The sequence below is a fragment of the Zophobas morio genome, unplaced genomic scaffold (genome assembly GCF_036711695.1).
Source record: "Zophobas morio isolate AGI-343-1 ecotype UQ-CSIRO unplaced genomic scaffold, CSIRO_AGI_Zmor_V1 ptg000002l, whole genome shotgun sequence".
Lineage (NCBI taxonomy): Eukaryota > Metazoa > Arthropoda > Insecta > Coleoptera > Tenebrionidae > Zophobas > Zophobas morio.
This window is the reverse complement of record NW_026972107.1, coordinates 11,240,697-11,268,317: the sequence shown is the minus strand read 5'-3', so window position 1 is coordinate 11,268,317 and position 27,621 is coordinate 11,240,697. Positions and strand designations below refer to the sequence as shown.

At 34.6% G+C, this 27,621-nt stretch overlaps 2 protein-coding genes across 4 annotated transcripts; one reads left to right on the top strand and one right to left on the bottom strand.

The window, feature by feature from the left end:
* Window positions 1-24: 24 nt before the first annotated feature.
* Window positions 25-24,600, top strand: LOC135127545 (uncharacterized). 3 transcript variants are annotated; one of them, XM_064053997.1, is made up of 11 exons: window positions 25-216; window positions 21,605-21,752; window positions 21,804-22,066; window positions 22,162-22,266; window positions 22,317-22,496; window positions 22,549-22,777; window positions 22,829-23,258; window positions 23,310-23,474; window positions 23,528-23,865; window positions 23,917-24,132; window positions 24,181-24,600. In XM_064053997.1, the coding sequence occupies exons 2-11, from the start codon at window positions 21,695-21,697 to the stop codon at window positions 24,258-24,260; spliced, it is 2,064 nt and encodes a 687-aa protein (XP_063910067.1). In that variant the 5' UTR covers window positions 25-216; window positions 21,605-21,694; the 3' UTR covers window positions 24,261-24,600. The 3 variants fall into 3 exon arrangements, with proteins under 3 accessions (XP_063910067.1, XP_063910086.1, XP_063910077.1); XM_064054016.1 differs by lacking the exon at window positions 25-216 and adding an exon at window positions 666-739; XM_064054007.1 differs by lacking the exon at window positions 25-216 and adding an exon at window positions 21,449-21,552.
* LOC135127539 (alpha-N-acetylglucosaminidase-like) lies at window positions 24,597-27,621 on the bottom strand. Its single transcript, XM_064053983.1, has 13 exons — window positions 27,442-27,621; window positions 27,236-27,390; window positions 26,630-27,186; window positions 26,454-26,583; window positions 26,261-26,406; window positions 26,128-26,212; window positions 25,933-26,082; window positions 25,664-25,879; window positions 25,536-25,616; window positions 25,291-25,481; window positions 25,026-25,240; window positions 24,797-24,967; window positions 24,597-24,746 (listed from the first exon to the last, which is right to left on the bottom strand). The coding sequence occupies exons 1-13, from the start codon at window positions 27,518-27,520 to the stop codon at window positions 24,658-24,660; spliced, it is 2,265 nt and encodes a 754-aa protein (XP_063910053.1). The 5' UTR covers window positions 27,521-27,621; the 3' UTR covers window positions 24,597-24,657.

Below are 27,621 nucleotides of genomic sequence, written 5' to 3'. Positions count from 1 at the left end.
TCATACAACCGATACAACTTCGCATTTACACACTAGTTGCTGGCGCAACTTTGCCGAGAAAAGAACGAACGTACAGAGCCGTATTCGATAATTGGTGGTTCACGTGGAGTGTTTTATTTATTTGTTTATTTGTCCTGATCAGACGAACCTTTTCTGTTTGTGTTTGAGGCGTTTGGATTATTTTTTGAAGGGGAAGAAGGATCGCGTTGTTTTCTGGTAAGTCGGTCTTGTTGTTACGGTTTGTTATTATGACATTTTGGACTTATTTGGGAATCGATAAATATTAACGACCCGTGTGATTGATAGTAGTAATACGATTGTGTAGTTGATTACGGTGTACGTCGTAAAAGCGTTTCCATTATGTAGAGGTATTGTTGATGGTTTTATTACTGTTTATAAATCGAAAAGATTATATTTTTTCGCAGAAGCGGAATTTTTTAAAATATGCTACATTATTATTAATTTATAGTCGGTAATTGTTTGTCACGTTGGTAGGAAAATTAGATCACATTATCATGAATTATTTATACATATAAATGGATTTAAACATGTACATGAACTATGCGATTGTGACTCATAGGTTACGCCTTTTTTATAAATGATTAAAAGCATTACTTAGTAAGACGGTGAGCAACAATATACGTATAAAGTTAAATGTGAAAGTTTTACCACAAGTTTATCGGGATTCCACCCACACTTTGGATGAGCATTTTGCTAATCCAATGACATAACACACAAGGTACTCGCAAACAATGTTAGAATTTTTTTTAATATATATACCACCTACAGAAGCCCGTTTTAACGGTTTCGCAGAAAATGCAAAATTAATCGACACACATTTTTATTGAATGGCGTAAGCTCTGATTTTGTTTAGTTTAATTGCTTTTAAATTTTCAATTAAAAATCCGTTTCGTTAATGGATCCCTGAATAATGTTTTTTTAATCAAAACAAAATTATATGGTGTGTTGTGGCATGAGAGCTGGCGATTGATTGAACTCTTTTAAAACGGCGAAAATTTAAACTGAGTCGTTAGAGCGCATGTTTGGTTTTGCCAAAACTGACCTATTTAAACCAGGTTTACCGCTAACCAAACGAACTAACGTTTTTTCCAGTTTAGTGAAAATCGCACAATTTTTTAGAAAATTGTAATTAGAAGCTTCCACATCAAGACAGAAAGTTGTGATGGTAATTATCCAGGTACATGTTTCGTCATAATTTGTTAATATACAATAATATCTATTAGCCAATGGAGCACAGTTGATCATGTGTTGTTCGTACAAGGTCAAAATAAATCTGTTATATGTGTAGTTTTCTAACATGCAGATGGTAAATCTGTTAGATCTTGTGTGGGCTTTGAACAATAAGAGCCATAAAGTTTAAAATGAATTTAATTTCCCATTGTCTAAATTTAAACATTAAATAACTTAAATAAATATATATTTTATTGTTTTGTATCGTTTTTTGGCCGTAACAGATAGCGCCGTTTTAGGTAAAATAATGAAGAAACAAATTAAAAGGGTTAAAGTTCCACTATATTGATTTTGAGCATAATTTATATAATCTTTCCAGTTATATACAATTTCTTTTTACTAATAAAATATCAAGAATTCTAATTCTATCAACTAAACAAAATAATCGATAGAAAAATTGTTGTTTTACAAAAGTTCGATAGCTGGATGCACGAAATAGAAAAATTATAATTTCGAAAAAAATATGCATGTGATACATAAGTGAAAACTTCTTTCCATTAGTTTTTAAAGAACAATTTATTAGTGTCGACCTGAAACCCCATTACCATCACCCATACTCCGCCACTGCTTTTGATTCGAACGCACTCCACCGATGATAGAAAACGGATACTCGATTAGCAGTTTTGCTCCAAAACTATGAATGCGTTTATGAGTTCCTAGTGAGTTTTTCTGTTGAAAAATGTTCCGATCAACATTTCGAGAAGTACACGTATGTCAATTCGGACACGTGCAAAAGTTAGAGACCTTTCATCTGCAAAACAGTGATCTGTAAGTCAGGCTTCCGTAGCTACTGACTGAAGAACAAAATTTAAACAACAAAATTTATTATACTTAATAATGAACAAAATAAAACCGATTCATAAAGCACAACATGAAAGTGGCAAAAGGATGGACCCTATTACAACATTTCCTTAGTTTACCCTCAAGAAGTAAAAATGCTCTCTGCCTGTTGTTTTTTATAACATCACCACAAGTTCGATCAAATTATAATAACTGAATAAATTACAAAAAAAATGTATTAAGATTAAATTATTATTACATGTTGCTGCTAAAACAGTTTATATTATAAGCCACCAGATTAAGATCAAGAAATTTGTCTAAAGTTATTTATATCGTGAAAACCTATTTTTCTTATTCTACGAGCTGTGAAATGCCAAAAAATTAGACACTGAATAAATAGTCTTACACAGTAGTTCTAGTTTATCCAGAAGGCACAAATCTACAAAATTATTTGTAAATAACACGTGAATTGTAAAATGTGCTGATGCTAAACAAAATTTTTAATACAATTATGTCTAATAATTCTTTGAAATTTTGCATAATGTTTTAAAATTATGATAAGCATAATAAATTTTTAATCAAAATATATTTGCTTATCCCCTCCAAAAAATTGGTGAGGTCATCTCAAAATTTTTCTGAATAAATCGTCCCTTAAATGTGCTTGTGCATTAACTTTTTAGTCAAAATGTACAAATTTCGACCAATTTTTGGGTTTATCGATTGATCAATATTTAAATTTTTGGGTTTTGTGATTTTTCAGTTTTTCGATTATTAAATGTCTCGATTTTTCCAATTTTTCATTTCTCGATTATTTTAGTTGTCGATTTCTCTATTTTCCGATATTTCAGTTCTACGATTTTTCGATTCTTCAATTTCTCGATTTTAAAATTTTCCGATTGTCTAATATTCCAGTGTTTGGTATTTCTAAATTTTCCATCAATCGATTTTTCGATATTTTGATTTTTAGACTTTTCGATTCCTCGATTTTTCGACTTCTCGACTTTTCCACTATCAGTAAATGTTTTCAATATTTTGAATGTCCCATTTCTCTATTGCTCAATTGTTCGTGTTTCGGTGTCTCGACTTTTCAGTTTTTCGATTTTCGTATTTTCGATTGTTTCTCGACTTTTCGATTTCTCGATTTTTTATTTTCCCCTATCTCAGTTTTTCGATGTCCCAGTTTTGAGATTTTTCATTTTCTATTCTTCAATTTTTCTTTGATTTTAAAATTTTTCGTTATTCGAGTTTATTCGGAGTTTTTAATTTTCGAATCTTGAATTTTTCGATTTTTAATATTCCAGTTTTTGGTGTTCCTAAATTTTCGATTTTTCGATCGATTTTGTGATTTTTCGACTTTTCCGACTTCTCGACTTTTCGATATTTTGATCTTCCCATTCCTGGATTGCTCAATTTTTCGGCTTTTTGATTTTTCGACTTCTCGACCTTTTGACTATTAGATTTTTCGATTTTTGGATATTTTGATTTTCCCATTTTTCCATTGCTCAAGTTTTGATGTTTCATCGTCTCGGCTTTTCAATTTCGCGATTTCTCGGTTTTTACATTTTCACATTTTCGATTCTTCCTGGACTCGTGGATTTCTCGATTTTGCAATTTTTCGATATCTCGGTTTTTCTTTTTCAATTTTGGGATTTTTCAGTTTTTCGATTTATCGATTGATCAATTTTTCGACATCGAATTTTGGGATTTTTCATTTATCCAGTTTTTGATTTTTCGATTTTTAGATTTTTGACTTTTTCAATTTTCGACTAAAAACTAAAGAACGGGAAAAATTAAAAATTGAAAAGTAAAAAAAATTGAAAATTCAAACATCGAAAAACCGAAAAGCAAACAAATTGAAAAGTCTAAGAACTGAAGAATGGAAAAATTGAAAAATCGAGAATGTGAAAATTCGGAAGTTTGAAAAGTCGAAAAATCGAAAAGGAAATAAATCGAAAATTCGAATATTAAAAAATCGAAAATTCAACGAATCAAGTCAGTCAGGTCAGGTCGAAATTAAAAAAATTCGAATATCAAAAGACCGAAAACTTGATAAATGGAAAAATCGAACATTCGCAATTTCGAAAAATGAAAATTTGCAATGTCGAAAGGCCGAAAAGAAAATTCGAAAAATCGAAAAATGGCAACTTAAAAAAATTAAAAAATCGAGAGATCTGCAATTAAAAAAAAAATAATTAACTAATCGAAAAATTGAAGAATCAAAGAATTGAAAAATCTAGAAATTGAAAAATCGAAACATGAAAAAAATTGAAAATTGAAAAATCGAGAAGTCTAAAAATCAAAAAGCGCGAAAATTCGAAAAACCGAAGAATTGGATATTAAACCATCGAGAAATCGTAACATTTAAAGATCCAGAAAAAATCAGATTAAGATCAAGAAATTTGTCTAAAGTTATTTATATCGAACTCCCTATGTCCCTGAAGAGCAAACAAATCCAGTTTTTTTTTACCTCCTGAGCGTAAGCTAAGAAGTTTTATAATAGAGTCCAACCGACGAATCACCGCGTTCAGGGTTTCTGGACGTTTTATGACTGTCTGCCTGTCTGTCTCTCTGTCGTCCGTGTAAATTTTTATTAGACAATTTCCGAAACTACTGGATCAATTGTTGTCAAATTTTATATGTATGCTAGAAATATCGTGTAGATGGTAAAGCATTAATAAAAAATTGTCTAATTATCCCGACCAGTAATAGGATAACGAGTTTTTACCCTATATATCTAGATTTTGTGGAAAAATAAAAATTGACATTTTACAATTTATCTTCGAAATTTCAACGTTCTGAAATGATGACGTCTTCTTACAGTGTTGTCGCATAATGTTGCCTAAATTTTATTAAATAACATACATGTCTAATTTATGAATCCGTGTTGAGGTATTATACATGCAGATTTTTTGAAAAAAAAAAAACAAACAAGTGTATAAAACATTTTACAATTTAACTTCGAAATTGCAAAACTGAATGCTCCGAAATCTTGCAAACATGTTATGCGGTTTTCTTAAGCATGGTGCATTCGTAATCAAAATTGATCTGTTTACTCCCTTCCAAAAAAAAAATGATGACGTCATCTCAAAATTTTGCTGAATAAATCCTATCAAAAATGCCAGAAATATTGTGACCCTTTACTTGTGGCTTATCAATGAATTCGTAGGTGTGTATAGTACTTGTTAACTAGCCAGTCGCTACGTTTTCTGAGTGTAATTTTCGCTCTATTTTCAGAATGCAATATCTCCGTTATTAACAGACTTATGGTTTTGAAATTTTAAATATTATGGTGTCCATAACTTTCTTTATATAACGCAAGGGCAATTTTGTTAAAAACAGTTTGTAATCATACTTTTCTTTTAATTTTAGTGAAATTTTTGCATAGCGTATTTTTAACAATCAATATCTCAATTATTAAGGGACATTTCAGAACACGGTTTTCAGCTTACAAAACTCCAGAAATCATACCAGATATATTGTTGACTTTTTTATTAGAAACGATACACAATAAAAAAAAGCTTGTGTCGTAGAAGTTGCTAACTTTTATTTTTACTACATCTCAGTCCTAACAAATGAACTCGAAAATAGACCTAGTACGATTTCTTAAGTTTTGCAAGCTGAAAACAGTGGTGAAAACCCCGTTCCAAAATTTCCATAAATAACTGAAATATTGATTTTTGAAAATACGTGATGCAAAAATTTCAACAAAACTTAAAAAACATGATCATAAATTGTTTAAAAAAAAACTGCCCTCGCAGTTATGTAGCGAAAGTTACATTTAAAATTTCATAAGAATAAGTGTTAATAATGCAGATATTACATTCTGAAAATATATTGACAACACCGTGAGAGCCAAACGTAGCGACTCCTCTTAAGATAAGACTGATTTTGGCCGGATTACTCCAGTTTTCTTGAAATTTTTTGGCAATGGAAAGGTTCACAAAAAATCACTTTTAGGGTTATTTTTAAAGTCTGTCTTACAATATTTTCTGGAAGGATAAATAAAGGTACGCGCTTTGTTGTGGTATTAACCAAATAAAATTTCATATACGATGTGTTTATAAAAAAGTCTAAAACTTAACAATTTCCAAGTGGAACACCCACCCTCTATTTTCTTAGGGGGTATGTCATTTGCCAAAATCAGTCTTACCTTAACAAATACGAGCCCCGCCCACCCGCCCTCTATTTGATTAAAGGATATATTATTTGCAAAAATCAGTCTTATCTTAGCAAGTCCTAACCCCGCCCACCCGCCCTCTATTTTTTTAGAGAATGCTGTCCGCCAAAATCAGTGTTATTCTATATATAGGCTGGCACAAAACAATGAATCAGGAAATTTTGATTTTATCAAATCAAGATCGGATCACCACTTTTTCAAAAATGTGAATATACAGTACCGTTTTTATTAGCATTACACTGCACCTACTCAAACTTACGTATCCTTGATAAAATGTGATGACGTCATTACAAAATTTTGCTACGAAAAAGCTCACTTCAATGGTACTCATACCATGCTCGTCTCATGCTTTTTGAGAACTGTTTTCACATTTTAATGCGATTTAGCTAGAAAAATTTTGAGATGATGTTATCAAACTTAGAGAGGGGATCGACAGATGCATTTTTTTATGAAACTTGAACAGGAAACTTAGCAAAATCGTTGGTGTGAATTCTGGGACAAATTTTAACTAACTTTTTATTATAGTGTATTACAATCTATACGGTATTCCTACATACATCTCAAATTTCGCAACAATCAGTCGAGTAGTTTCGGAGATTATGACTATCCATTAATTAAATCGTCACCAGAAAGACGAAAATGAACCATTCGAAGTAAGCAGCTTACTCTTACTACGTTTTAAAAGTTTAAGTGAAAACAAATTCTTAGTTTCCTTAGTACTAAAAATGATATTCCAATAAAAATATCCACTCCTAAAAAAAATATACATTCGAAATTTCGCACTTCCACTAAAACCCGGTATTAAAACCGTCGAAGCCAGCACTCCGCACAGGAATTAAGATTTAATAAAACACAGTGCTCGTCACTGCCTCAAAATTTGACAGCTATTTACATAATGTTAAAAACATCTGAATTAAAAATATGTAAATCAGTGATCGATCGGCGGGGTACTCCAAAGCAACAATAGAATTTAAAATCCCAGACTACAACCGTTTCGGTTTTTCATCCTCGTTAACTACCTAGATCCAGGTGAGTAGTCCTAACGCTTATTCGTTTTCAGCCTTGAACTTTGACGATATCGAACTTTCTTCTTTGTCTAAGGTTACATTTTTTCCGCCGGTTATTTAATTGGTTTTAGTTTCTTACCCAGAATCGTCACACCTAGTTTAATGTGCCGGTGAGCAGTGAACTACTTCTGCGAAAAACAAACCGTTCGCATTTGCTGCACACATCTGACGCCTTCCGAATAAACAAACAACAATTCTTTTATTGTAAGCTCTAGGTTCACGTTCATGACCTAAATGTAAACAGCGGCTGTAAACTGCAACTGCTTCGTGCTACGGCTGTATCTAGCAGGAAAAGTAGGTTTTTTATCTGTGTGATCGTGGGTTTTGTAGAAACAGAAAACGCTTTCTTCACATTTCTGTTTTATTCTAGTGTAAGATTTAAAAATAGCAATTGACTAATGTGAGATGGCATTTGACCCCAGTATTACTGTCAACGAATATTTATAGAACTTTGTTATATGTAATGTGTGACTTCTCAAACTCCTGATCAACTAAACACATTCCGCTGACTTTCTTAGTTTTTTTTAAACAAGCTAATCTTCTAAAATTATTTTAATCGCTAACCGATACATCGGATGGCTGATTCACATCAGAAGCTATAAAGCGCTTCAACGTGACCAAGTAATTAATTTTAGGTGTTTCCTGAAACCGGGTTATTTTTATTTATATTCGTCGTCATGGCTATTTTAAACCCGCATTTTTAATGTCAGTTTTAAATAAAGAAATAATTGTGACACCACTGCACCAGCTAATCGGAACTGAAGGTGATTAATAACGCGACGAAAAATCGAAATGCAGACCACTTTTTTACAAATTTATTGGAAACAACTGGCACCTCGTCAAAAAAACGTACATTAATAATTTAAACTTCCGTCTGTGGTTTCACCGATTCGTGACATAATTCAATTACATGACATGTCTTTCTGCTCAAATGCAAACACAATGTTCATTGACCTAAATGATAAATTACGTGTGACATTTGCAAAGTTCAATTTGTCTATTAATAGGTGGGTTTAAAAACATATATGGTGCGAAATTCGGTGTTTCCAGCCCTTTCGATGTTTGAAGGTGGTTCGGGTGATGTTTACATGATATAATACTTAAATTTTAATGACACCACACTGACTTTAATAATGTTTATCTATTCATGAACTCGTACGTTATGTTGAAAGAGGGCACGCTGATACGCCATGTTGAGCATAACGTGTTCCGTTTTACCAATTGTCTACCAAATTAGTTTTTGAGGAACTAAGGTGGTTTAACAAACTGTGTTGTAAAAATTCCCAGTCGCCGGAAAGTATTTTAATTGGGAGTTCGAATTTTATTTTTACCCAAACTAGATTACGTTGTATAGGGTTTGGAATCTCTAATAAGACGTGACCGTTTGATTCAAAGTAAATTAAACCAGTAGACCGAGTAATTTTAAGGTTTGATTAAAGCCAAACTCTTTGTTCGGTTAGGTAAACTTTTCTTGGTTGATCCTGTGAAGGACGAAGGTTTAATCTTCACTTAGCGTAAACGATAAAACTCATTTATTGAATGGTTAATAAAATTGGATGTAAAAAATTTGTGTACGAATCACTTCGGTAACAAAGGTAATTACCGGACTGAGGAAATTGTGGGAGTTGAATATGTAGTACAATCGGCGAGGTCAATTGCATAAAACTTCAAGGTTCCACCGGTTATTGTAGAATCGCAATGCCCGAAAAACGTACTTTAGTTATCGTATCGTTATTGGATTAATTAAGGAAGTGAAGTTTGGTAACTCACACTAATTAAGGTTCGTTCCAAATCAATTAAAGCGCCATTACAGTTAGGTAATGAAAACTGTGTGATTCTACTTTAATAGCCAATCATCACCAATTCCCGTTAATTCGTCACCTAATTGCAAAAAAATCAAAGAGACTTCATCATACATTTCGTATTCAAGCCGCAGCGGACATTTCAATATACAATAAACCATCCTAACCTCACTGTATCAAGACCCATACAATGGAAGAAATTTAACCATTTTTTCGACGCAGGTGGCTTTATATCAGTCCACGAATGCGACCTACAAAGCACTCACAAACGTCCCTCTGCACCTGAAGCTTCTTTCATTTCGGCTCATTTTATACAGTGTGTAAAATTTAATGGACGCTAAACAGGTTCCATTCAATGACCGTGGCCATATGAAGGTACAGTTTGTTTTTAATGGGCGCCGAAAAAGAGCCACTTGTTGATTCACGAAGAAGTCCATCAGTTAAGCCGAATTACACCACGTCACACTTAATCAAATTCGAGTCAACAACCAGTGATAAAATTACGCGCTTAACTTGACCACAAAAATCCGAATGCTTAATTGCGGCCTTATATACAAACCACAGAGGGGATTCGCGAATCGTGTTTCCAAAACCATATAATCAGATTGTCTTACACGCCGCGATTCATACAAATTACTCACTCAGAACCTATTGCATCCGGCAGATTCATTGAAATACGGAGTGTTTCCTGGAAAGTTTTTAATCATCGAGACGCATCTGAGTTCACAGCGGAAGTGCATCATGTCTTATACAGGACTAAAAATAAGATATTCATAATCTATTCGAGCCGGGAAATGTAAGTACATTCGAAGCGGCTTTGTATTAGATGATTCTAAAGAATCTGATTCATTCCAGATTATTATTTGGTGAGACGAAATAGTTTAGTCAAAGTTCTACAGAATTGTGGACTGCTAGTAACCCTCAACAGTAAACTGTTTGCGTAAAAAAAAGACTGAATAATAATGGTCCTAAAAGTGTCCCCAGAGTACACTACGAGATGTGTTTAAAAGTTCAGATTTATACCTTCTAGCAGCGACGGCTTGACGGCATTTGTAAGATAACTACTCTAAAATAATCTGCTCTATAAATCTGTGACTCCATTAAATTGGATTTTTTGACAATAAATTATGATGTACATTTTTACTTAAAACATCTCGTACGAAATATTGCCAATCTAGATTAAGAATGTCCGGATATTACAAGAACACCACTTTCTAAGTAAGCGATCAGGTAGTGTCTTTAAATTTCGGCAACTTAATAAATGCTGTTTTATATAACCAACATTTTTATTTAGAAACATTCTATTATTAATTGAACAAATGGCAAACACATAAACAAAGCAAACAGTGATACAACGCCTTTTTATGACGTCTGTTATTGGGGTCAATCATATCAAAACTTTAGATCTTCTGTAATTAGCTTCACTTAGATTCTAAAATAACCTTGTTGTCTGAACGATTGGAATGTAAGACTTTAAATGTCAATGAAAAAAATTGCGCTTACCGTTTGCGAGATATTTAATACATTTTTTTCTCGGGAATATACAGGATGAGTCACTAAGTGCGCGGTCCTCGATGTATCATTAATTATTATTAGACAAAAAGCTAAAGGTCAAAATTTTATTGTTCTTCGAGTCCCAAAAACTAATTTTTTTAAACGGAACACACTGTACATATATGTTTACATATTCTAATTGGCCTTGTCATAGGCTTCACAACCGTGGTTTATTTTCGAAATTTTAACGCGATGTTGCCAGGTTATTCTAGTTTTCGTGAAATTTATTGGCAATCCAGGAATGGTTCGCAAAAAAAATCGCAATGGGACTACCGTTAAAATATGTACTACCATATTTTATGGAGATGCTTATTTTTTATTGTATTTCTTTCGATATGTGAGTGCGTCCTAAAAAAATGAAAAATCGCAAAAAAGTGTAATTGGAATATTTTTGATTTTTTATAAACACTCTGTATATTAAGACGCCACAAAATATTGTAGCATAGATTTTAAAAATAAGCTTATTGAGATTTTTTTGTGAACCATTGCATTGCTAAAAATCCTATTAATTTATTAGAAAACAGAAAAATGCCACGGACCAAAGTTGTACGGTCCTTTGAGGACTATACTCTAAAATTCTTTTTAACTATACAGAGTGTTCTGTTTTTAAGACGCGATACGCAAGTTAGTTTTTTTAAAAGGAACGCTATATATTTTTACATAGTAATTCTTATTATCCTCTTACTCGGCTTTATAACTACAGTTTATTTTTGAAATTCCAATGCGACGTTGTCACGTTATTAGGTTCACAAGTAAATTCGAAATATGGTTATTTTTAAAATCTGTGCTACAATATTATGTGGAAGGATAAAATAAAGCTAGGCATTTTCTTGGTGGTGTCATTTAAATCAAATTTTAATATACAGAGTGTGTATAAAATAATTCTAAAAGTGTACAATTTTTAAATATATACCTGGTGTCAAAAATGGCCATTTAACTCTCCGCTATGCTCTTAAGAGTCTGAAAAATTTTGACCTGACGTGTTTTTGAGTTAATTTTGAGACTCCGTTTTTTTTTGAAAATTTAAAACCTTGAGGTTCTACGTATTCCTGTTTGGAAAGAATTTAAAAGTGATTTGGGAAGTGTCTTTTCTTATAATAATTTAATTAGATATCTTAGAGGATACGTCATTTGCTAAAATCAGTCTTATCTTAGCAGGTATCAACCCCGCCCACCCGCCCTCTATGTTTTTAGAGAATTTTGCCAAAATCAGTCTGAACAGGTACTAGCCCCACCCACCCGCCGTCTCTTTTCTTGGAATATATGTCATTTGCCAAAATCCGCCTTATTTTAGCAAGTACTAGCCTCGCCCACCCGCCTTCTCTTTTCTTACAGGGTATGCCATTTGCCAAAATCGATCTTATTTTAGCAGATACTAAGCCCGCCCACCCGCCTTCTATTTTCCTAGAGGAATTTCATTTGCCAAAATCAGTCTTGGGACTGCAGATACTAGCCCCGCCCACCCACCTCTCTTTTGTTAGAGGGTATGTCATTGCCAAAATCAGTTTTATCTTAGTGCTGATGACTAACTTTTACAAAAAATTATCAAAATTTGGAAATAATGGATTTTTCTTTTGTTGGTTTTGTTTTTTTTTATTAATTATAAATCTCTGATTAAATGTTTTTTTTTGGTTTATTTATTAATGAAAATTAACAGCTTGTTGTATTAATAATAAAACACAACGATTAATGACTACTGGTTGTTACGTTTATGGTCCTTAAAAAAATAAAAGATTGATTTCAATCACCATCGTTACTAAGAAATCAGAAAGTAAGCCGGGGGTATTCACCCATTAGGTACGTGCAGTGTTGCCAATTTTACTTTGATATACATAATTACATTTTTTTTTCGTAATCTATATATTATTTCCCAAACCCCCGTGCATAAGGTACTGAAGAGTTAATCTGCCATTTTTCAGACACTCGGTATATTGCACTTTTTTCATGTATTTTATTACTGTATCTTACTCTATGTTTTGTTCTCGTTCTTCAGTGTGTCTCTTAAAAATGTAAAAAATCGCCGTAACTACTAACTTTAAATAAAGAAAATACTTGACAAAAAAGAAAATAAAGTGCAGTAATAATAATAAAATATAGGGTGTTCTATGTAAAACCCTGAAATATCGATATGAGAAAATTATAATATTTAGTTTCATTTATACCACAACAAAACACGTACTTTTATTTATCTCTTCACAAAATATTGTAACACAGATGGAATAAGTGATAGGTCAATCAAAATATCTAAAAATATTTAGTGTGTTTCATAAAAAAAAAGTTGTGTGTAACGCCTTAAAAACAGAACACTCTGTAGAGCTAAAAATATGTAGTTTTAGAGTATAGTTGTGATAGAACCGACAACTTTGGTCTGCGACTCACCCTGTATAGGTTAAAATAATTTTAATGTATAGTATTTTCAATCATTTTTGAGATATCTAAGTGACTTATCCTGAACTGAAAACAACCTTCTTACATGTTCGGACGAATGGCTACTTTGAGGTTTCATGACCGCTAAACTGCGAAAAAATTGGTCTTCTATTTCCGTCTGTCGTCTGTATTGATTTTTATTAGACAGATAATTTCTGATCATTCCCACCAAGTTTGATGACGGCACCTCAAAATTTAGTATGGTAAATACTACTTAAATTTTACAAAATAGCATACTCCTATACTTGTGGTTTATGAATCCGCCTTGATTTTTGCATAATAATATTTTGTAAGAATATAAGCGGAACGCTGACCAGATGGTTAGGCGTCGTGCTATTAACGCGAAGGTTGTGGGTTCGGTTCCCTCATGGACTACTTTTTTCTTACAGTGTGACTGCTGTTATCTTTTTTTTTTTAGTGGCTAAATTTGTAATTGTGTGAAGGAAGTTTGTCTAATAACTTTCTACTATATTTTTTTAAACTGGGCAGTTTTTTTGATATAATTGTTGTACGACAAAAATCTCTTTCATGTCGCGTCAAATTTATGCGGAAGACTTTTTTAAGATTCAAATTTAATAAAAATGCCAATATACATTATACGTCTGTGACATTCCTGACAGATCCATCTATATTATGTTTTGAAATTTGATTGAAGTTCGCCGAAGCAGGCAAACATGATTACAAATTCTTTCATTATGTTCTCATAGACGGAGAAAACTTTATCAGATGTCATAGCTTTTTAGCTTTTGGTTGAATATTCTCGTAAATAGAAAGCACAGGAGTTTTTTCAATCGAACTTTGAGGCTGACATCCTGAATCGGTCGCACGTTGCTGTGATGTCACACACAGATTTCGAGCCATTTTAAGTCGAATCAGTCTGGAATTGACGGTTAATCGAAATTTGAATTTTAAGAGTTAAAGATTGTACAAAAAGCTAAAGGAAATTACAAATATAAAACCAAAATAAGAATAGAGTACAGGATTATTCACGAAAAACTTCAGACTCAACCAGAAATACAAATTCAAAACATTCTTTGATATTTCATTTTCAAATGCTTTTTCAACTTTTCACGACCGCCAAAGTACGAAAAAAAGGTCCCCGCGTCTGTGTCGATCTCAAAAACTACCGGACCGATTGTTGTTAAATTTCGTACGTAGGTTAGGAATATCGTCCCCACCAACAATTTGATGACATCACAAAGTATTAATTCCTTTTATTTATTGGGAGCTATATTTGAGAAACCTTTACTAAAATATTCAGTAGAAATGTTGAAAATTGAACTTTAAAGTCAAGCCATAATTAGAATGTCCACGCTACGTTAATTTTTTCTCAAGTCATTAATATGCCATGCGGAACTTCAAAAACAGTCTTTGTTTTGTCTAATTAACGCAACAGGAAACTGGTCGTTTTAGCTTTTCAAAAATTTTGAATTAAATATGTCGACAACAACCTGAACTGGTAATATAGATCACAAAAACGGCCACGACGTGTTACGAGTAGTAGATTTACTTGAAAAAAATATTTTAATAGTTTGATGTTACAAAACTTCACTTCTAAATTTCTTGAATTGAACGAGTTCCTCGTTGTAACAGACATTATCCTGATGTTTATCGCGTGTTCACTGTGTTTGTTAACGTTTATTTGTGCTATTGTTTTCAGTGCAATTTTGCTTTCAACAACGATAGTGTGCATAAAAACAAGACTTTTTTCAGTTGGTGACTGTTGTAAATATGTTGTCGCTTTTATGGTAGTGAAATTGTATGAAGTTAATTTACAATTTATGTTTCTACTTCCGCAATGGAAACATATTTCACACACGTGCAGAATGCAAGTCTTTCGTCGCATTAAACTTACTTCAGTAATTAGTGTTTTGCGTTAAGTTGATGAGTTACATTCCGGGAAGCATAAATCACAATAACGTTCTTCTTACTTCCACTCATTTAACACATATATGGCCCTTTTTAAGTGTACTAAAAACGGTAACGGCTAATCCTGCAGACAACGGTCTATCAGATTCAAGAAGGGACAAAATCAATAAATCTCCACATTGTTTGGCAAACTCTACCAGAAGCCTTAATTGCTTTTATTTGTACGTAAGAAGGGCGTCCTCACCCTTTGAGCAAATATCCCAGCTTAGGGGAAAAATGTACATCAATTTCCATTTCCTTTCGTGGTCGAAAAAGCGTATTAATTGCCTCTGCTTCCACACAATTTCAAAAAGTGCATTTTCTCCCACATTACTCTCCGCTTTGACAGCTCTCCAATACAAACAACCCACCGCATCTCAAATCGAGATGGATTGCTGTCAAGTCTTTTCTCGAGCGATGATCACTTCCTAATGGTCTTCTGGATTAGTGTCATTAGTGCTCACCTGAGGTCAGAGCAGGCGTTGATGTGTGCAAACCGCCGTCACACTCGACAGATAACCCTTTCGTGATAACTCATGCATACAAATGACTTTGCATCATACACCCATATAAAAATAAACCAGTGTTTACACAGCGTTCATGCTCAGCGGAGTTTGGCCAGAAGGGCCGCAGCGGTTTCAGGAGCTGGGCTCAAGTGAGCGGCATCATAAGAAGTAGGTGCTTGATGATTACAAGCTATTAAGTATGTTTGAAGTTATGAACAAGTTTTTATATTTGTGCAGTGAAGGAGACCGGCACTTGAAAGCAGAACAGATGATGTGCTCATTTTGAGGCAATTATTAAATGCGCTTCCGGCTAACAGGGGAAATCGTGGAAAGGGATCAAAATGCATTGAAACAATATGCGCTGCTGGGAAATCGCTCCAGATAGCAATTAATTCGAAATGAATTGGGATAAATGTTGTAACGACATGTACATGGTCTCTGATGGACTGTCACAGAATTGTAACTAGTTTTTTAATGGGGATTGAAGCAAGCAATAATTTATTCGTGTGTGGGTCAATTTTTGGAATATGTGTAAATGTCTGATGCATCTGTGAGCTATAAATTTGGAATGTTACGTAAGACTGAATTAACAAGTTTGATGAAGAAGTGTAATACTTTTAGGCGGTGAAAAGTTGTAGCACATGAATGCATCCTGTTCACCTGTGTTGGGGTATTCTCTCTAAATTAAGCACACTCAAACGACTTGTACTATTTTCTCTCAAACAGTACGTTTGTTATAAAGATATAATTAACTGTGTAGAAGATGTAAAAATTGTTGGCTATTTGTCTTTCTAATTTAAGTTTCTTAGATCTGAGTTTTTGTGCGCGGTAAGATCTAGTACGTGCACTGCGAAATTGAAATCATTGCAACATTTAATTTGAGTCAGTGTTTTCACTACACTAATGTATAATATTTGTATCCTTTAGGTAAAAGTATGCACTTTCTAGTTTCTCAACATGCATTCCGAATTTACGTTAATCTCTGTAATTTTTATTTCCTCAGTGTAAAGTAAGATAGTATTGTAGAGTGGAAATAGTATGAGAATAACAATGTCATGTAGCTTTGACAAGTGACGTATTATTCGAGTTTAAATAAAAAAGTCGAAAACATAGTTGACATGTTTATCCCCACTAAAAAGTTGATGACGTCATGTTTTGTTTCTTCGCCTGTGATTTCATAGTCCACCTGTATTTTTTATTTTAATTTGTAGAGATTATAAAAACTTCTTCCAATTGTCTTTCTATTATGCCACTGTCCGCATTGTTACATTATCTCTCATCTGGATTAACTGCATCAGCTGACCACCTTCTGAATTACTGTCACCATTTCGTGAACTGTTTCGGATATTGCCTCGCATAAATCGCATTCCATAGGCGTATCAAATATTTACTCGGAAGGGTGCGGAGTGATATTGCCGTGTGTGGACTTTGCAGAAATAAATCTTTCGTAGTCATTGTTTCAATAATTACTTAGTTGCAGTAATAATATTATAAAGATATGATATATAATTTAATTTATACATCATCTAATAATACGATATTTCTGTTTTAATATTACTACATTAAGTAAATTTAAAAATTAAATATTTTTAGATTAATGCAGTTAATATGATATGAAGACAAATTTAAGGTGAAAGGTTATCGACGACGACAGTTGTGACGACATTTTTTATACTTTCCTTGACGGTGATCAATAATTGTGTATTAATTTACTTTGTAACCATTTACAAGACAAATACAACAAATGACAAATATTTTGATAGCGAAATAACTTTTTTACTTTTTGATGACCTATGAAGTAGGAAAAAGTAGGTCCCGCGTTTTCATCTGTTTGTCGCCTGTGCCATTATTTTGATTTTATAATCTTTGGAGAGAATATAACTTTATTGGATTCACGGAATATAAATAATCTTGGGCCAATTTTCTGCCATTAAGAAAATCTCGTTTGTCTTTAATTACAAAATGCTAAGAAATATTTTTTTGCCATCTCCGCTTCCTGTTCTGAGTTTACGGTTTCTTGGAAAAATGTTTTTGGATCAATGCAAAATCCACTGTTTTTTGTGTATGGTTGTTGTGATTATGAGTAACACCTTAATTACAATTGTTTATTTGGGAATATGGTACTGTTATTGTTAGTATTACACTCCACTTAACCAAATTGATATACGTATCCTTGCAAGAATGTTAATGACGTTTTCACAAAAAATTCAGTTGAAACATGCGAATAGCGTACCTACTCTTACTTTACTACGCACATATCTTTATTTTAACATATGCGGGTTATCATAAAATTTTTAAAAATGTTCGAAAAGTTGAATAAAGCGTACTGTACTTCAGAGACGAAGGAAGTTCTGTTGAAATAATCTTCGGCGAATTTTTTCATACAAAAATGTGTTACCCAAGCAACACCAGCAGTAAATTTTGATAAAGTTATTGATATATTTTGATACAAGAACAAAAAATAATTGAGACAACGAACTCATTCAAATCAAACTAATTTCTACGTGACATTCTTCCGATGTATAAACATAAACACAAACACTTTCAACTTGTTTTTCTTATCAAGGATAAGCTAAGGACGTACAGTAATGGAGTCCATCGGGTAATTTGGTTCTTTCATATTTTTTCAATGTTTCATAACCCCTAGACAAGGCCGTAGTTAGGGGGAGGCTAGGGAATGCGGAGTCTCCCCTAGATCTAGACAAGCTATAATTAACCAAACGTGAATTACATTATCGAAAGTCATAATCAAATGTAGTGTTTTATTCAATAAGCGGAAGTCAGAGCAATAAAAAAGTCTGGACCGTCGGCATTGTGATCCGGTTACTGCAATTCGTAGAAAATATCTTTTAGTTTAGTTTCTGCTTCACTGTCACGTCTACAGGTTGATAAGTGTTATCGGTATTTGTCTTAAATTACGAGTACCATAAATGATTTTCAGTGCAGTCTTCAGTCGTACGGCAGACGTGACTAAATTGTTTCGTTATTCTATTGATTATTAATTACCATTCAAGAATAACAATAATACAATAGTTTTATTGTTAGTATTACAATGCAACTATTCAAACTAATATATACGTCCTTGCAAAAATGTGGATATCAACATAAAATTTTGTAATAGAAAAACTCATTTGTAGCAAACGGTTAGCACGTTTCTTTACCTTTACTCAAACATATTAGATACATATTTTTTTAGCTTATAATAATAGTTGCCATAAAAAACAATAAAATTCGAAAAACCAAAACTTCGACCATTTTAAATCGTCTGATCCCTCACGTTAAATTAAAATCTCTAAAAGAAAAATCTAGATGCTTTAACAATAAAATCGATATTAAGGTGATCTTCAGGTACCATTAAATGTGGCAACGCCTCAGAACTGTCAACACCAGATCGTAATACGCAGTAAAACATTAACACTTGAACTGATTAATCAAAACCGAGTTATCCATAAATGGTCGACGTTGATCCTTGAGCAGCTTAAGCTTGTGCAGATTTTACATTTTTTCTTTCTCAATCAAGGCCTTATTATATTTGAAATTAATAGTGGATTGAGGTAAATTTTAATGAATACTAAAAATTAAGATAAATGGGTTAAATTTGACGAAAAATAACGTTCATATGTACTATGCTGCTTTACAAGACGAGAAATAACTAGAATCAAATTTTTATTGCAGGCAGGAAACTGTTTTATTGGATGTACTGGATTAACGCCAGCACATTATCAGACGAATAAAACGTAAAAATAAGAGATCCAAGCACAAAACAAACCGTTCCGGATGCTTAATCCTTGGGACTGTCATTTTGATGAAAAAAGTAAGCTTGTTTTTCTCCCTGCAACGGATATAACATGTCAAATTAATTAATACATTTTTCGAGATGGCGTCATCAGCTTTATAGAGGAAATGCATAAATCATTTCAATTATTATTTTTCTATAATCTTGATATAGTCATCTAGTCGTACTAATATTTCGAAGAATTTTGCTTAGTAATGTCTGACATAAACTGCTAAATTTGATACTTTTATTAGGTAAAATGAAAAATAGTGACGGATTGTTCAACCACAAATGAATAAATACGTTCATTGCACATTGGAACTGAGTCATCAATTTTTTGCAAGGAAATGATGGTATCATTTTAACGTAGAATTTCGAGGTGTTTTCCTAGAAGAGTAAGGCGAAATTTGAATCACCACCTAAATTTTTGCAGTGAGAATGAGAACACCTTGCTATTAACATCTCTTTGTTCTCTTGTATTCATTTCATGAATTATTAAAAACCAAAGTTTTCTTACCTTCCGGAACTTTCGTTTTTTCTTTGTTGAATGTATGTAAACAACAGGAAAATGTTTGAAGCCACAAGGGAACTTTTTCCTGATACAGTGAAATTGTGGGGGCAACATGTTTTACATTTATAAACTTCCTGAACAAAATATTACGTACACCAATATCAAAGAACCTAAATATGTGACGTGATAACAGAAAATAACCACGAGTATTTATAAAGGGTAATAATAAAAGCGTTAAAATATAATGTGGTGTGTGTGTAATGTGGTAACACTAACCACAAGATCTATCAATATTGTTGCAGACATAAAAAGAAGACAACTTTCAAGGTATGCAAAAATTATTTCAGTAGACGTGAAGCTATGAATGACGCTGGTCACGAAGATCTTTTGAAGTAGAAACAAAAGATTGACTACAATAATGTTTATATAGCTAAAGTTACGCTCAACTAAGATTTAATTATCAGCTATCAACCTTTCGAGGTTAAAAGCCATGACTATTGATATTTGTCCCAGTTATTTATCTTTAGAAAAATTGCAACAACAACACTCGTATACCATGTTTTTTCAAATTTTAATTTAAATATGAAAGCGATTAAGCAGCCGTCTTCGTAAAATATCAAGAGTTATCGTAATTTCACAAAATCCAAACCACATCGTAACATTTTGTGTTTACGAAATGGGTAAACAGGTCGGTCGTCATTTTAGTTCTATTTGTTCCGAAATTAGATTTGAGGATTATTTTTGATGAAAAATAGAATTCGTGTACATTAACCACCTGTTACTAAGTTTACAACTTTTCGCCAGCGCACAAAACACCTCAGAAAGTAACTTTGAATACTTGAAGTCCCGTACAGAGTACTAAATAAACTTCGGCATAATACGTTCATTGACATCGAAATGGATAACCTCGACCTATCATGTGCACACTTAATTTCATGAGCTCCATTAATTTACGTGTGTGCTGTGTATACAGTCTTTCTTGTGACCCAAATCCTACCATACCTGTGGTATCCAGATCAATCAACAAAGAACCCGCTTATTAAAATTAACAAGAAATTGTTTCTACTGCGAAAGTCCAGTTCCAATCTTTACCAGTATTTACGACAACAAAGCTATTAAACCGCCTTAAAACTTTTGGCAGTTGTATCTCCCATTGTAATTAATTATTTCCGTTTTGTCTTAGCCTTGGGCTTGTGATGTAATAGCGAAATAATGCCGGTCAAGCCAAGACTGGATCGTTTCTCTCACTGAATACACAATGCCCATCCAAGAGTCTGAGCTCATCAAGCTAAATCGCTTGTGGGTAGACTTTTTTCCCCCGTCGAGATTTCGTCACGGTTATTTTTTGAAAACCTGTGTTGCAACAGCATGGTGGTTGACCGATCCTCATTTTGACTGCACGTCTATTTACAAACGATGACATCATGCCTGTATCGATTTGTTTTCTCCTTGCATGTTTATCGGCCTTTCTCTTCATTAAAATTTTCACATAAATACGGAATTTTTACTACATGACTTCATTTTTTATTATACAATTACTTTTAATTAGTTTTCCACATTTCGGTTTTCTGTGCGAAAACGAAAGCATGAAATGCACTAAATGTAGACCAAAGGCACAAGGACATCTACTAGTATTAACATTACATCACCGAGTTAGCACTAAAGTGGCAAATTTTTATTGAACTTGCCACAAGCAGATCCAGTCGGATCTCAGTGTGTACGCGCGAGGTGGCTTCTATTCTCCAAAATTGCACTCATTATCGCGTTAACGTTTACTAAACTGTGGCATTTGAAGTCAGTGTCCTCGAAAAGTAACACAGAGGGACTAATTGTGATTGTTTTACAGATGAACGATTCGACGAAGACATACGACAGATGAACCGAAAAAAGAAGAAATGAAATTTTTGAAAAAGTTTGTGATAGTGTAGGCATCAAGATGAAATGCAACAAGAATCTTATAACACTGAAATGTGTTCTGTTTTTGTTTTTCGGGGGTAAGTTGCTGTAGTTCGTTTGAATAAATATGTGTAACGCCAAAATTGTAGCTTTGGGAAGCCTTTTCCCCTTTTTGCCCAACCATATGAATGGCATTGGGTTATCCAGAGACGAGTTCACTATAATTTCGATAGTAGCACCGTTAGTAGCGATAATCGGCCCTTTAGTAGCAGCACCGTTAGCTGATAGATTAGCAGGAGGATTTGGAGGAGCGCCAAGGAGCAAGACTGGACGGTACCTCAGGGTGATGATATCAGTATGTCTGGCTCTAGCAACTATTCTGTACTGGCTTCTTCTTGCTGTGCCACGCATTGTAAGTACTAATCGAAGATGTAACTAAATTGTGAAAACTAGAACTAGTTCTAGAATCTTAAAATTTTCCACGGTTTAACTTAACTTAATTTTCAGCAACGAAGTCCTCCAAATGTTACTTTCGTATGTAACGAAAATGGTGGTTACATATTACAAAACCGCTGCGGACATGACAGAACGTGTTACAACTGGAACGGTGAAGTTAGTTACAGTGATAACGCTAGGGTTCAATACTGATACAATTTTCACAGGAAGGTCCAGTTTATTTAAAAGACTGTGTGTTTACATGTAACGCAACTACTGAGTATTTAGGAGAATCAGAGGACTCTCCTCTAGCCAAAGCTCAAGAGAGTAACGAGCCCACAACTGAAGACTATAACTATGACGATACCAGCGAAAGCATTGTTGTAAACAATGAGGCCGAAATTGATGTAACTATAAAAGTATGTGTGCCTCACACTCACTTATGAGTACATGTTTAAGGTTACAACCACCACGACGACTACCACCCCAGCACCCAACAGCAGAAACCGCAACAACCCAGGCATCGTACTCAGTCCACACATGTGTTACAAGAACCAGAAGGACGTAACTGTGTGTGAGGTATACACAAAATATTCAAAGAACGTCGAATTCAACGTCGGTCTAAAACCATCCGTATCAAGTGCAATAGTTAACGAAACAGACAATGATATTTGCACATACCCAGTCGGTAAATATAGTCAAATGCAAAGTGTTCACCCATTAATGACTTCCTTTACAGCTGATTACTTCCACTGCAGAATGCCACAAGAAATCGTTAAAGACTTGAAAGCTAACGAAGATCCAAACTGCCAACCGGTTGTTTTATGTGCAATTTACGATCCCTACGATGTTAACAACACGAATAGTTTATTGAAAAAGTCTGAATGTGGCTATAATAATATAAGCTTCTGGCTGTATCTTATTATAAGATCTATCGCTGATATCTTTCCCGCAGCTGCAGTGGCGCTTTTGAGTACGGCTATAGTGATAGCCACGAGGGAAACGTCAACAGGAAGAGGCGATGTGGGTAAACAGCTGGCAGCAGGTGCACTAGGCTTTGCGATTTTCGCACCTATTATTGGAGGGTGCGCCGATGGAAATTTACGGGACGCTATGATTTGCTTCACGGTGTTGATGCTTCTTGCCATTCTAATTCTATTGTTTGACAAGTAGGTAATTTATTTTAAACGATTCAAATGAGTAATGTGTGCAATCAACAGCAATATGCCTCTGAGCCCACCTGAGTGGTGGTGGCACACGAGATGTGGACTACTGGCCCTACCTATGTCTTCTGTGCGGAAGTACCAAAACGAAATTATATCTCTAGGAATTGTTCTATTTATATTGGGGATTCTGTGGAACGCCATAGATGCTTACTTGCCATGGTAAATGCGAAAATGTTTTCACGGGTTGGGTTGCTGAATTTGTAATGTTGTAGGAACGCGGCCACAATGACTGGCAGCTCAAACTTAATAATAGGTCTAACACTAACCATGGCAGCCATTCCTGCAGCGGTTCTCTTCACATTCGCAGAGAAAGTCGTCGATTACTGCAATCATTCAAACATACTCATTCTGTGTTTCGTCAGCTACATCGTTCACTATGTAGCTTTAGCTAACACCACGGAGGCATCAATACTGCTCATCTTTGAAATTTTGGAAATCTTCACTCTTCACCTAATGTGGATAACTTCCATACTTTACTTAAGACACTTGGTTCCAAGGAAATTCACTGCCTGTGGACAAGCACTGCCAGTTATTGCTCACTTTTGCTTAGGTTGGTTCTTAATCAGTTAGTAAATTGGGTGGTTTTAAATGGTTCTTGTAGGTCGTTGTTTCGGGGCTCTGATTGGAAGGTGCGCCTATACGTTGTACCCCGAAAAAGTGAAGTACCCAGATAACCACGGTCCAGTATATGCTGGTTTCGCAATCGCAGCTGCTATCATCGCCGCTGTGTATTTCGCTGTTTACCACCTTTATTTGAAGCCGTACTATCCAGAGCGTCTTCAGGTCCCACCCTATCCAGCACCATCCGTCGTGCAAAGTAAGTCCACTTTCATTTTAAAACGAATGTTACGATTTTTGCTTCAAGGTATGAACGGAAATGGTTCTTATACACCTCTAAGGGTCTACCATAACGGACGAGCTAAGAAAGGGCACTTTAGGTATTAGCTATTTATTATCAAACTCGTATTTTAGATTCTCTGTAAACATAAAGCTTTACGTATGTATCGTAAGAATACTTACACCACGAGTAAATATCAAAATCTGTGGAATCGTGGATGTCGGGTTGATGTTTACTCTATTTTGTACATTTTGCAGCTTTAATAATATATTGATAAATGTTTTATAATTAAATTATACTGTACGTACATTGTGCTTGATTTGCTGTTGTTGATTTTAATTATTTTGAGTTTTATAACTTGTTTTATATTACATTACGGTTTTACGACATATTCCCAATTTGTATAGACGGATATTTTTTTAAGAAATTAATAAATTGTAAAATTATTGTGTTGTACATGTATTTCAAACTAGGTAGAGATAGATAGAGGTCCTACAACGTCAATTACTTCTTCATGTTGATTAGACTTTCCATGGTTTTTAGTGTTGGCATCCACTTGTCATATAGAGCTTTTGCAGTCTCTATTGTGTCTCCTAGAAGTGAAAATGTCAAGTCAAAGTAATGCAAAAATATTCTACTTCACCTATTGGTACAACCGGCAACACTGATTCGTCGTAGGTAAATGGGAGCTCAACCTCGTCAAAAATTTTGCCGCTTATGTAAGACTGATCAAATGAGCCGCCACTGGTTAAAGTTTCGTTGGCATATTCTACGAATAATTTCCATCTGGGGGCAAAATACTTTGAAATAACCCCTAAAAAATACCAAAAGTAACCAAAATTGTTAGTACGGACGATCAATCTATTGCGCACCCGCCCATTGCTTGGCAGCATAATCCAGAATCTCCCCCCTAGGCCCCCACAAGGTAATCTGGTTTCTGGCATTTTGTTGAAACTGTCTTTCTTCATCAACGTCAGCAGCTGCATTCATAGCTGACTGAACCCAAGGTCCCAGCAAAAAAGCTTCATTGGTCACCAAAATGAATTCCAAATCAGCAAACATGTCAAGAATTGTCGTACCGTAATAACTACAAGGAAGTTAATTATGCCACAACAACTCAACATGTGTTCAATTTACTCAAAAGAATGTAGGTCGCCTCCGTTGAATGACGTGTACAGTCCATTATAGAACGCATCACCATAAACTTGGAAGACCTGACGCGTGACATCGACCAAATCATGCAAATATCCCGCACTATTTGCTAAATTATCAGCTGCTGCCAAAAGATAAGTCCAGGAGTCCAATAGGTCGCTAGTGTTGTACCAAGTCTGTAAATCAACGTTTGTTAAACTTGATTGAATTAATAAAATCTGGTAAATTACTCCCGTTGATAGAGAAAAACTAGGGGAGTTAATGATGACATATTGTCCATAATTCCTATTTTTGAATTCGTAGATGGTCCTCTAAAACAAAGGGTTATAGCTAGCGAATAAAAATATGTTTCGTGTACTTGAAGAATTCTCCACGCTTCTTTTGCGTTGTCGTCTGCAAAGCCGTATCTTCTCGTCGCGTAATTTTCAAACCACTCTGTTAAATTGTCTGGAGAGGTTCTCCAAGCAGCTTCCGTCATTAACTCATAAATAACGTAATTTTGATTAATTCCTTCCGGCGTGAGACCCGTTCCTATCATGGTACTATTTTCTTCGTTGCGTGCAGTGTGTGGCGCCTGAAAGTACCAAAATTGCAAACAATAAAAGTCGGAATGGATGTGATCATTACTTCATTGATAACTGAAGACGAACCAAACATCCCTAAGGTGCCACCAAAGTCATGTAACATACACCAGATGTATGGTTGGCCAAAATACTGGTCTAAGTCGTCGTATTTCGGGGAAAATTCTGACTGTAGATCTAGAACTATCATTTTTCCCTACAAAATACGTTTATTGACGGCGTAAGAGTAAATTAGACATACAATAGGAACGGAAGTTAATAAAGCTTGAGCCCTTTCCACCGTCCAAAAACTCGGAGAGTTAACGAAGAGCCAATTTTGCAAGATCCTGAAGAAACACAAAAAGCGTGAGGGAAAATAACGCATGTTTAATTACCAAATGGCATCAGCGTCACTATCAGTCATTGCTTGGTAGATTGATTTGCCCACATTTGACAGATATGTTACATCTTCGGACGTAGGTCTATTTTCGTTGAAACTGTCGCAGTTGTATACGTGGTCGGTTCCAAATTCTTTTATTTGCTACAAATAGGGGTTATATTTCCAAATCATAATTTAATAATAATTACTTCATCCATAAATGCTCTTCCAATTTCGTTAAAAAGGGTTTCAGTCGGGTCCAAGAAATAGGGACAACAATAAGCGTCATCAAACCCTACCCACGCCCCCATCATGTCCATATTTGCATCAGGGTACAACCTAAAAACTCTCATTGAACCCACTGTCTTAGTAATCCATTTACCACCTTTTGAAAGCTCTTGGAAGATGTCCAGCGAAAGCCGGAAGAACTGGAATCATCCCCAAACTTCTCATTCTTTCCAAAATTTGCTTCTGTAGAGCTATCGACCTAGAGTGCCACGCAGGGGATAGAGGACCGCCCCATCCCCGCATGTTTCCCATTCTCAGCCACGACAGGAACGCAGGACCAGAAAAATGTCCATCTATTTCTTCCTGAGTCAGATTAAAACGTCGATAGACGCGTTCCCAGATGGCTTCTTGACCATTAAAAGCCAAAACTAGGTTGAATCCGTTTAGGACCATCCAGTCTATGTGCTTTTCCCACTGAGTCCAGTCCCACCACACAAAACTATAACTAGTTGTGCAGGTATTCTGGTAGTACCGGAATCTGTCGTTAAACGGTACTGTGATATCCACGTCTGGTAGATCTTCTGGTAGATTCAATTGAGAGGCTTCCCATGAGACGTGGCAGTTGCAGTAGTACTTTAAGTAGTAGTTAAAACCAGCTGCGGCGGCTACACCGGTGGTGGCAGTTATTTGAATTAGGTTATCTTGTTTTTGTAACTGTTGGCGTAGTACTGGTGAATTTGAAGTTGTTAGGGTGGAAACTTACCTGAAACACGTCGGTTTCGCCTAAATCCGGGTCTACAACTACGGAGAAAGAAGACGCTAATTCGGGGATAATTCTGGAAATTACATCTTGAGCGGCGGCTGCTTGTGTTTCGGGGGTGGCTTTAGGTTTAATGTGTCCAAGAGTGGCTGAAAATACTAAAAGGATTTTTGTTATTTTAGCTAACCGTGAATTCTAGGAGTACTTACAATCCTTGCAGCATGTTGGTGATAATGTATTGACAACAAGAAATATGGTCAACGTGGTGATTTTAAGTCTATTGATCATTTTCTTTAGAGTAGAACTTAAAATTTTGCGTACTTCCTTGCTGTTGAATTAAAAATTTGTTTGATACTGGTTGATATGATCACATACTTAGGTATACAAGT